The 12,508-nt window shown below is 41.0% G+C and overlaps 1 protein-coding gene across 3 annotated transcripts in view; it reads right to left on the bottom strand.

The window, feature by feature from the left end:
• The window catches only part of LOC126392992 (E3 ubiquitin-protein ligase SH3RF3-like), a 149,616-nt gene that overhangs the window by 52,543 nt on the left and 84,565 nt on the right, over positions 1-12,508 (bottom strand). For all 3 annotated transcript variants that reach the window (XM_050048804.1, XM_050048803.1, XM_050048802.1), the window contains exon 2: positions 4,203-4,478. In XM_050048804.1, the coding sequence (XP_049904761.1) occupies positions 4,203-4,478 (276 nt within the window). The remainder of the gene's footprint in view (positions 1-4,202; positions 4,479-12,508) is intronic.

Consider the following 12,508-nt stretch of genomic DNA (forward strand, 5'->3'; position numbering starts at 1 on the left):
ACAGCAAGAAACAAAAACAAATATTTTTATGTTCATTCATTCATTTTCTGCAACTGCTTATCCTGTACGGTTTGGGGGGGGGGGGTCCTGACATTGGGCGAGAGGTGGGTTACACCCTGGACATATCGCCAGACTATCACAGGGCTGACACATAGAGACAGACAACCATTCACACTCACATTCACACCTACGGACAATTTAGAGTCACCAATTAACCTGCATGTCTTTGGACTGTGGAAGGAAGCCGGAGCACCTGGAGAAAACCTCACAGAGGTGCTCCTCGACCCCGGGGTTTGAACCCCCACCCTGGGTTTGAACCAGGAACCTTCTTGCTGTGAGGCCACAATGCTAACCACTGCACCACCGCGCCACCTGTTTTTGTTATTTACCTAATTTAAGTGCATTCATAGTTTCATTTCAGCTCAGTGTGAAAGTCTATACTTCCTTTTGCTGTCATTTACAGTAGTGCTAGTTTCTCTCCTCTCCGTGTTTCACCAGGGGCCTGGCTTAACTCATCCACACACACAGAGCAGTGCACAGGAGAGGAGAGAAAGGTAACATGAACATTCCACAACTTGTTACGTTACGTGCAATAATTATCCTTTATTTATTCATCTATCCAAAATGTTTACAGGTGATCATAATGTTGAGAATTGGGCTGTCAAGATTTATGATTACTAATTTTTCTGCATCAAGACATAACCTTCCAAGAGAGAAATATGATGCATCTAAGAATCGATGTTTCAATCCACCCCCACTTTGGACCCACTCTGAGATGAACCATAGAATATCTTCCCAAATCCCACTTGCACAAAATTAAATTTCAAAAATAGAAAGAGAACCAGTCCAGAGGGGACCAGACGACAGTCAGACTTGATTATGTAATTAGTCCAAAATGCTAAAATCCTAAATGCCATCACTTTAACAGATCCAAATTAAGAGAGACACCAGTGCTGGCAGGAGCACAAGGCTCTGATAAACAAGCAGACTTGGTCAGAAAGACCAGAAACACAAGCCATCTTTCTTGTGCTTCCCAGTTCGTATTTGCATCTCCTGTCAAAAACCACAGTTTTCTCCTGCAGTGATGCTGATCCACCACACTTAACTTACATCTCTTTCAGTAATAGACAAGTTGACACACAGACCTGAGACCCAAGACTCCTACAAGACCCTACCCTACACGATTACACTGAATATAAATAAATATAACAACTTAAGTTCTGGGTCAGAGTCTTGCTCACTAAGAACCACGAAAACCAACAGACATCAGGATGGAGGTTCCTCCCTGACTACAGCTAGCAAAAATATTTTCATTATTATTACTTTGATATATTGGTTAAGTCCCACCAGAGACATTATCACATCACTTTGGGTCACTTTTATGGAAACCAGCTGCAGTCGGGGAAATTTCTTTCTGATACAGCATGTCATAAAAAACAAGCTCAGCACACGGCGTGCACAACACATAGGCAGACACAATGTATTACACAAAAATCATCACAGTATTTCTAGACGGACAGCAAAGATCCTTCCAGTCTGAGGTACCATTGTACTCAAAGGTTTCTCACCCTGTTTTAAGGAGCTTTACTCCACATTAAAAATGATGCTGGCATGGAACAGTATTTACCTGTGTAGTTTTTTGACTTCATGTTGGTGAATATGCAGTTTTAGGGACTTTTCCATCTGAAAAAAAGCTTGTTTTTTTCTTTCAACTTCTTGGCAAAAATATGAAAGAATTCAGATACAAGCGCAAAATATTAGTCGTCAGCATTTTCATTCCAAAATTATTACTGTCAGTTTTAAAAATGTCTTCAGTTAAATCCTCATGGGGCGAGCAGGCTGGTAGTGATCAGAGAACCTTTACAGGCAGCAGCTGTTAGTGTACATTAAACTCACCCTTGAAATACCTCATATCAGACCCACTGAAATAAAGATCTGATGACTGATATCAGCCAGCGAAATCCCTCTCATCTGTCTAACACACACAGTGTCAATAAAACAAGGCACAATAAAAGCAAAACATTAAACTCGTATAAAAGCACTTTCGAGGAAATTCCTTAACATATGATCTGACACTGGAAAACAACTGAGACTTGGCGGTACTTGGAGTGTATTCCTCGCCAGTTTCTTTTCTTTTTTTCTTTACCAGTTAATTTCATGTGAACAAAATGTTACTGTACCACAAAAAAATAAAGGCCTGTTCAGATATTAGCAACTTAGAAGTATTTTAGCTGAGCACAGGACTGTCTGGCAAAGCTCATATTCATGCAGCAATACTGCTACAAGTCAGTAACACATACATTAACCCATTTCAGGATTCAATTCTGATTGGCTGCAGGGTATCTGTTAAAAACTGATAATGGACACCTACTAAGTAGTTCTGGTAAAACTGCGCTGGCTACATAATAGTATCAACCTGTGTCTAATATAAGTAGGGAACATAGCCAAAGCCTTTGTTCACAAATGAAACTCAGTGTTAGTTCAATCAGGAAGATTTTTTTATACTATATCCATTCACAATTCTCCGTCAATCCGACTCCCACCACTTCCACCAATCAGTTGACAATGGGTGTTCCCTCTCCGGTTAGCCAATCAAACTTTGCAATGATCTCCTTCGGCCATTCAGGTCGCTGCTGCAAAACTTTTCATCTGTTCTCCTCTCTGCTTCCTTCAGCTGTCCTCCACTCCATTCACCTCCAGACACCTTATCCAGAGCCCAGGACAAGCTCATCAAAAGCCCACTCCTCTTCCCATCCAGATCCTCAGCCCCCTCTTAATCTCATCTCATCACCACCATTACCACCACCAGCATCTAGAATCCAAAGTTGGGGGTCCCTAATCTACCATGTCTTTACCACCCTCCTGGAATAGATGACATCATGATGGGGTCTAATCGCCAAAGACTTTTCACACTTCTCATACTTATGTGCACATGTAAATAAATATTCTTTTCTCACGGAAACAAGTCTCTCCTGATTGAAAGAATTTACAGCACTGAGTGTGGTCCTTCAGTGCCTCATCCTCCGAACACCACATGATGGAGACTGTAGCACACGTTGCAGGTACTACACTGCCCCTCTGAAGTCACGCAATCGTTTCACATCCCATCCACTATTCAACTCGCTACTTCATACTGCAGCCAACAGTAATATTACATGTAGCATACTGTTTGTCCGTTACAATCTTGATATTAATTTAGGAACAATGACATGGCTGGATAGCTAGCTAGTCTTTGTGTTCAACATACTGTCAAAATATATTTACTGTAACATTTTCAGTGTTACTGACTTTGAATCTTGCTAGCATAACGTTAGCTTTCTGTCTCACAGCTAAGCCAAAGGGTTCTATGAGCTGAGCGGAAAAGAAATATCTCCAACTGGTCGTATCTGAGGTACGTCCTATCTACTGGAGTAGTGAATAAAATTTCCATTGCATAGGAACCTTATGGGGCAGTAATGATTGTTCCATGTATTAGGGACACCCTCAGGTGTTACGGTTTTAAGACTTCGACTGCAAAATCATAAAAATATAAATGAATATTCTTACTTTTTATTTCTTTGATAAGTGACCATGGCATAAGCGGGTTAATGCCCTTTGAGGTATCCATTATCAGGTTTTAATGGCCTTCGCAGAGGCCAGTTTTTAATGGCTACACGTGGGAAGGTAAAAAATGATAATGGACACCTCATCAGAAATGATCACTTCACATGTCAAACAACCTCACAAACAACTATGTCATTGAGAGGTGGTACTATAGAAGTAGTTTATTTAAATCAGACTTGATCAGCTGTGAATTGTCATTGCTCTGGATGTAAATGCTGATCACATTATCTTATTTACAAAATAGAATAAATGGAGTACAAGAAATATCTGGAGTAGAAGGTAAAAACTGCAGCTCTTTTGGGAAGGCACCACGCAGGGCATGAACTTTGTTACCTCGTTTGAAGTTGCTTTGGTTTTCACTCTGAAACCAATCTGATGAGTAGAGTCAGCAGTGATAAATTATTAGTGATCTACAAAGAACCACTGTGGTTTAACAGCACAGATAAGTGTTTTCTTCTACTCCGTTATTTATGCTGTCGTAAATCCAGCCATCCCTCTAATCTCTCTCCACTGATTCACCCATACAGCCCGTCCATTTTACACAAAACTATTTCCTCAGGTGAGTGTGTGTATACAACTTGTGTCTGTGTGTGTGTTACCTTGCTGAAGGCCAGACAGTCTTTATCCTGGTCTTTATCTTTGACCTCAAAGTCATACAGCGCTTTGCCCTGGGGTGGAGTTTGGCTCAGGGGACGCAGCAACTGGATGTAACTGGCAGGCAAGAAACCATGGCAGCCGTTGAGCTCGCCGTGGTACCAGTTGTCATCCACCTTGCGTCGCAGGATGATGATGTCACCCTTGGAAAATTGGAGATCGCCTGGTTCTTTTCCTTCGTAGGAGTAGAGGGCTTTACCGCAAGGCAGCGCTGGTATATTCTGAAAAACAGAAACATTACAAACATTTACTTACTTTACAAAGAAAGGACTTTACGTGCAGCAAACAAAACAGGAAGTATGTTCTCCTTATGTTCCTTATGACGGTGAGCAGCCTTTTTTTTTGACTCTGAAGAAGACGCAGTAGCGTCGAAGCGTCAGTCTGTTTGCACCTTATTAAAAGCTCTGCAATTTTATCGAGTGCTCCAGCCTCCTTTCATTTGGGTTCAGTCATTTTTTGAAGTGGTCCACTTGATGTAGTGTCTACTATTTTGTCCTGTACTGTGAGCACCGATCCAGTTTTATTTTTGGCTGAAGCGCAAGAGTGCCTTTCCTCGGTGGGCAGCGATATGTTGCTCCAAATAGAGCAAACTTTAATTTTTTTTTAAACTGCCACTACATCCGCACAGTATTGTTCCCCTGCCCTCTCGCAGTGCTTCTAATGGCCTTAGCAAGACTCTACCATGACTGAACTGAACAGCAGCGCTGATCAAACATTAATCAAGATTCTATTCTATTTCTCACCTCAAATGTTTTCAGAAACACATTTTAGTGTACTGTTTAGCTGTAAAGTAAACAGCTGAGCCAAACCAAGCACCACCCAGGAGATGAAGCAAACTCTCATTTTACAGCTAAACAGTACACTAAAATACGTTTCTGAAAACATTTAAAAGAAATACGCAATGCAGTAACAGATTATTTGATCAGTGCTGCTTAGTTTGACAATTTGGCCGCAATTTTGATTGACATGATTGACAGCTGCGTTAGAGACTCCTCGGCTCCGATTGGTTGTTTTTGTTCAGTCACAGTGGATTCTAGGAAATCCTATTAGAAGCTTAAGGAGGAGCAAGATTATCAGTCTCATGTACTACTGTCAGGATATAATAACAGTTTCAGCAAATATGCAAAAAAAGGTATTTTTATAAAGGTTACCAACTACAGCTTTAATCTTGTTGTCTGGTCAGTGTACAAATGGTGAAGAGCTTCTGCCACTGCTGGTGACTTTAGCATTCTCTGGTTAGTGCAGTGGTTCCCAATGTGGGGTTGTTTGAAAGTTGATATTTGAAACAAATGTCAAATTTCTCATAATTCATAATTTTTTTCAATTTTCTTGTTTAATATACTGGATGTGTGTATGTGTATCTTTTCAGGCCTCGTAAAAGCCCTTGAATGAGGGGCGCCCAGCTGCTCACCTGATGGAGCAGGCACCCTATGTGCAGGGGCTTTGTTCTTGACACAGCAGCCGTGGGTTCAATGCCAACCCACAGCCCTTTGCTGCATGTCATCCCCCCTCTCTTCCCCCTTTACACTGATAAACTGCCCTATCAATTAAAGGCAAAAAAAGCTCTAAAAATATCTCTATTAAAAAATCCCTCAAATGAGAGATGTAAAAAAAAAAGAAAAAAAAAAAGATCATAACCTGTGTGAGTCTCTAATCCCGCATAACCTGCATGATTAGGGGTCACAAAACAAGCCAAAAAGGTTAGGAACCACCAGGTTAGAGTGCTCACATGCTGCTGTTTTAGATACTTTAATATATTGCTCCTAAGCTTCGACTTGTTGTTTCCTACAGGCAGAGCAGATGAGCAGATTACCTGCCAGTTATCCTAGCCTACACCAGAAAACAGGGTCACAGCGAGAATAGGATTTTCTTCTATAGCGCACCCCCACATAGTGATTAACATAAAAGGTTAGGTGACAGGTGTATTTCCACATAAAAATCTTGCACAGAGCAGCATTAAGTGCATTTTGAAGCCTCTGCAGAGGATTAAAAGCATTGCTGTCAAGTAGTAGTGCCACTGTGTTGAAACGATGCCAGATAACTACACCTCACAAACCTAGGGGTTGACAATTTCCAGAATTTACAGTGAACTGCAGTTTCATTATATTCTTCCTACTAAGGAGCTGGAAAGTGTGCCTTTTGTGCCATGCCTGGAACAAATCAGTTTCAAGTCTGTTACGCAACAATGTAAAATATGTTGTACGGGTCTATTCGCATTGTTCTCTTTTCATTTTTACATTTGTAGTTCCTCATATTTGAGGGAAGGTACAAATGAGGCAGCGACTCCTGCAGTGATCAGTAAATTAATTTGGATTAGAAGAAGAGAAAAAAATCCTGGGGGCAAACTGGTTTTGAGGCAACTCAAAACAATGGAAAATCCAATATGTTGCAAACTGTTGGCCCTGGAGACAAATTTGTAAAGCACGGATAGTTGGGTATGTGCTCCAAGTTTCATTTTATTCCCCCCAGCAGTATGTGAGATATGACTGGTTATTAAAATGTTTGCCAGGTAATTGCTGCTCCCACCTTGGGCCAAACACAGTAATTTTGAAAATGCCAGAGCAGCGTGATGCATCACTCCCTGGAGTTTCATCAAAATCAGGTCTGTGGTGTCTCGCTTATCACATGTGAAGGACAGACACACACTGACCCATTTACCCTGCACAAAAGTGATGTTTTAAATGATGTCATACTTGTGCAGAAAATGATGTTGCATTGAACTTTATTCATGTTAAAGCTCTTTTAAAAACAGCAGGTGCAGGACTGATTAATTTTTTCTTGACCATTCCCTAAAACCCTTCCCTGAACAACCGTCCAATCATAGCTTAGCGACTGTAACTAGGCACAGCATTAAGTAACTAACATTGACATCGTAACCTGGAGCTCATTTTGTTATACAGGGAGCATACTGTGGAATAGCGTCCCACTAAACAGCAAGCAGTCACAATCTAGAGGGGTTTTAAAAGGTCAGGTCCGGCCTCATCTCTGGGGTAAGATGACCAATTAAAATGTGACAGGCAGGTCATAGGTGGTTTATTGCATTTTTATTATGTTTCTTTTTTTCTTCTAGTGAATGCTTTGGTGCTTTTATTGTAAATGCTTTTGGGCTTTGTGAAGAAAAGGACAATATTAAGACAGGGTTTGGAGTTCATCTCTGTTGTGGTTTTTTTGTATGTAGGATGTCCTTGTTTTTTTTGTTGCTTATTGTTCTAGGGATTCTGTTTTGTGTCTCCTGTTTCTATGACATCAGGAACCATTTTGGAAGTAAGTGTTTACACTTCACATGTTGTCTCTCGGATTGACTGTCTTCTATATTCATAAAATCAATCAATAAATCAATCAATGAAATCAATTATCTAGGCATACGTGACTTTGTGGGGTAACAGGTTTAGCATTTCCCACACATTCAATTTTGTGTAGCAGCTTTTCTATTTTTGTAGCTGGACCGTTCATTAGGAGTGCAGTTGGAATACATACTCTCCGCTTATTCATTTCTCGTCACACTCTTTGAGCACAGTGCGCACTCTGGGCCCAAGTGGAGCAGCAGACTCAGTGGGCTCAGTGAAAGTGAAACTAAACCGTTCATTGCGCTGGGTCTGAAGGTTTGCCTCTGCAGCAGCTGCTCCTCTCATCTATTGATCTGATCTGCTCTGACCGGATCGACTGATTAGTTATCTATGGCGCAACTCAAAGAACTCATGAAGAGTTCCACCTGCGCTGCATTCACATACCCGCAAAATGGTCGACCCATGGCGTCAGCTACTGCAAACATAGATTCTAATTCTGCGAGAAACACTGAAGGTACATAAAAAAGCCCTATTTATTTACTCAGTCTGAGAAGATAACGCAGCTCATCACGACAATGACCTCGCAAGATATGTTTCCACTTAACATTGTTGAAGGTAAAAGCCTCAGCAGTTAAAACAATATGTTGAGCCTGAATGTTCATGTTCACGTTCATACCGCATGGCGCAAAGTATCTCATACTCTCATACTCATACCGGCATTTAAAATCCAACATGGTTGCTGAAGATTGTTTTTAGACTTCAAAGGGCTCTTACTGCACACAATATTTTTTGGGACAATGTTTCAAATACTTGACAATAAATTGTGCTAAATTTTGGCTGTTTTCAGGGTGTTTTCCTCTTTTTTGACTAGTCGACTAGTCTTAAAATTAAGGAACATCCCTAGTAATAATAACAATAATAAAATTATTATTGATGTCTCTTTATCAATCTTTATTAAATATTTACTTTGTACTCTGTATATCTTCTATCTCTCAAATTTCTTTACTCTATTCCTCCCCCCACTTTTGTTTCCTTCTTTGAATAGCATTATGATGATGATGATGATGATTAGAACATGTATATTTGCACATATACTGTACCACACACATACACACAACAAACACACATTCCCCTCCAAACTGCACCCACAAACCATCACTATTATCATGTGTATCTACTACTCATGTACATATTATTTTAATTGTTGATTTGTTATTAAAAGAGAGAAAAAGCCCTATCTGCAATTAGCACAATGTGCGATGTGTCCCCACTATGTGAAAGCAGATTAGAGCTGCACGATATGAAGAAAATGCGTGATCAAATTGCTCAATATTGCCATTCTCATAGTACTGGTGGAAAAAAAACAGATACAAAGGTGTACTCAGCCTTTCTGCTGCTTTCAGTATAATGCTAAAATTCAACAAATTGCTAGTCGACCTAAAAAAATGAAAGGAAATTCAAAATTTCTATTGAACACGCTGATATGAATAAGAATGATGGTTATGTTTTAAAGTGCAGTTTTCTACTGACACTCCCTTTCAACTTAGTCATAACTATTGTGATGAGTTTACTGCACAAGTTGCATTACAATGTCGGCTAAAAAAACAACAACAAACAAACACAATACATTGCGCAGCCCTTATCTTGGATGCTATCAGAGTTTAGGCTAAAGTTAGCAGCTCTATCCTGATTTTCATTGGATTTGGGGAACACACCAGCAAAGCTTGACAAGTGTAGCAACAATAACCGAGGGGAGTGGGGCATCAATTAAGAGTTAAATTGGATCAAGTTCATCCTATTACATGTGGTGAGATAAGATGTTTTCCAATAAAAGCTCCAAATCTGCAAGCTAATACAGTTTTTAACTTGCAGGTGACACAAAAGCTACATTTCTATACAACCACTGACACACAGATATTCATCATCACACCTGTATTCACATTCTCAACCACACACACCCAAACAAACACTGCCATGTTCGGCACACACTTAATATACTGAACATGTTCTTGAAGGAGACAGGTATTAAAAGGGAGTTTATCTTAAAGAAGATCCAGGTAAACAAACAGCAGCGTGTAACAGAAGAATGCATGAAAGAGAAACAACTTCTTTTCTTCCCAGAGAAGGTGTTTACAATAACACTATGCACACACACTTACAGACACACACACACAAAATCTTTTTTATACACTCACTTACATTCTCCCCAGACGCTAAGCTGAAGAGAACAGCCTAAGGCTCCGGTGCCTGACTGTACTGAGATCAGTGGTGACGCAATGTGAGGAAACACACACACACACACACACACACACACACACACACACACACACACAAACAACACAGAGCTAATGCTGCTGTGACTACTACTAATCCTACTATCAACTACTACCACTATTCAGCAGTTACTGTGACTGCCATCTGAAACTACACTAAAGATTAACACTAGTCAGTGGAGCCACATATGTGTCTACATTGCACAGATCACAAATGTTATTATAATCCATCATTGTTTCCCAGGCTGTGTGCAAACCAGCCTTCCACCAGGTCACTGAGCAGTGGTGATGTACCTGGAGCTGTGCGGCAGCTGCCAAAAGTGACTGACTTGTTTACGTCAGCGGTAAAGTAACAACAATTAACAGTTAGCAATAAAAGCTAACAAGTTCACCATTATCCATAAACTAACACGAACCCCTTAAAGACTCCTATGTATTGACTATGGGCAAGACAAAAGTTTTATCGTCCTTACCGGCTCTCACTTACAGCTCTCCCTCACCCATACAGATCAATGCTCTCTCACTGCCTGACACAGTCACACCTGGGAGATGTTAAGCTTATGTATGTGTCTTAAGAGAGAGAGACACTGTTTTTAAAAATATTTTTCAACATGTGGCTAGAATGAGCCTAAAACCACCTCAAAACTAGGCAACTGGACTTCAATATGTCTTGAATGCATTTATACTTAGATTTCTTGAGATCAGAGCAGTTTTGACAAAGTGTAAATAGGGTCACTGTTGAACATCCTCATTTTAAAACCATTAATCCAGTCACGCTATTCTCATGCACCATTTTACTATGAAAAGCAATGCTCCCACATTCATACATATGCCACGTAATCATGAGTCAGTAATTCCTGCACAACCTAAGGTATGCTGTGATCAAGTGACCAATGTGCTGACGGGAGTAAAGAAGGAAGAAATCTTAAGCGGTCCAGTAAGGAGGCAGGTTGGGGTGGTGGATGGGTCACAAAGCACAGGACCTTCCCCAAGGAGACCAGTTCAAAACCTTGTAAACTTTTGAGGAAACTTTTAATCATTTAAAGATACGTCCTCACCATGGTTCTTTCTCTAAACCTCATCCTCCATAACTTTATGTTAATTTCATAACTTTACGTTAAGGATGTAACGTGGGGTGCTAGTTCACATCCCTCTCAGCCAACCACAAACAGCCACAGCATCAGATAGGGAGTATATATTCAGCATCTGTCATCTTAGAAAAGTCAAAAGAAAAGAAACAGAGTGAGACTGCGAGAGAGAGAAAGAGAGCGCGCGCGCGCACGAGAGAAACGCAACATTGATTTACAATTGTGGTGACCTCCTCCCAGGCTACCTTTGCATCATCAGCCCGTGGAGGTCTGCTCACAGTTCCATGTATTCGGACACTGCGAGCAGACCTCCCGGACCAAAACATCAGTCAAATTGAGTAAACTCTCATTACACCTTCGCGCGGCACATTTAAGGGCGAGGAGAGGGGCTCATTTGATTGGTGTGATGTGTGTAAAACCCACTCCACGCCTTCTCTCCTCCCTCTTTCTGACTTGCGCAGGTAGGAGGGACGGAGGTGGGAAAGAGGAGTAGCTGTGCCAGCACGCACGGTGTGCCAAACTTGCAAAATCCGCCTGGCCACACCCAGTTGGTGAAGTGCAGGTGCGCTGCGCCTCCGCCGTGCCCGGTCTGCGAAACTAGAGCCCCTACACTCAGAATGAAGCCTCACGGTCGCTGCCTGTTAAGAATGTTGTCCTCGACTGCACTGCATTGTGGAATATTTATGCTGACATAGTATCCAGTGTTTGCATATTGTCATATTTCACCAGAAATAGTACGCAATTCACATACTACTGGTTTCACAACAAGGTTTTAGACATAATAAAAAAATCCCATACTTTTTTAATGTACCAACAAGCAAGTTAGTATGGAAGTTTAGACACTTCCAAAAAAATACACCGAAATATATGAAGAGGTGTGTCCAGATACATTTGGCTATATAGTATATATTGTATAATAACTATATACTTATATTTGGACCCAACTATACAGCTTATAAAGCATTGTGATGTTAACACATTTATACCAAAGTTTTTGTGGCAATTAGTTGGGACTGGGTGAGCAGTACAAAGTCTATACTTGTATTTGGAAATGAATGTGAACACCCCATGGGAGCAGTGTGTGTGTGTGTGTGCTTGTGTATGTGAAAGGAAGACAGTAAAAACAGGAAGGGAGAAGGCAAAAAATAGGTAAAGTAGTGGAGAAGAAGAAAATATACACCAGAGGAGAAAAAGTGAGAAAGGAGGGAAGCAAACTTGTGATTGTATGGTTTGTGGCTCGATCCTTGGCGACCCATGTGTCATAAAAATTATGTTTATACGCTCTGAATATGTTATCCCAGTTTCATTGCGGTAAGAAATGCAATTTCTGCCTGGATTATGTTCACAGGCATCATTTTTGGTGAGTGAAGAAAGTGCTACATTTTTGCACCACACAGAGGTTGATGGGAGGGCGTTGGGGTGGATAGCTGCTTGTCTTTCTTCTCACTTTTACTCCCACTTTACTTCTCTTCCCCTAGGCCAACAGAGTGGGGTGACCTCATAGAGGCTGCTGGAGGGCCTCATCAGGTAACTGCTGGGTTTGCTGCTTGATGTCGAGGGGAGGAGGTCACCGAGCTCCCTCTGCTGAGGGGCATCAACTAAA

The sequence above is a fragment of the Epinephelus moara genome, chromosome 7 (assembly GCF_006386435.1).
Source record: "Epinephelus moara isolate mb chromosome 7, YSFRI_EMoa_1.0, whole genome shotgun sequence".
Classification (NCBI taxonomy): Eukaryota; Metazoa; Chordata; class Actinopteri; order Perciformes; family Serranidae; genus Epinephelus; species Epinephelus moara.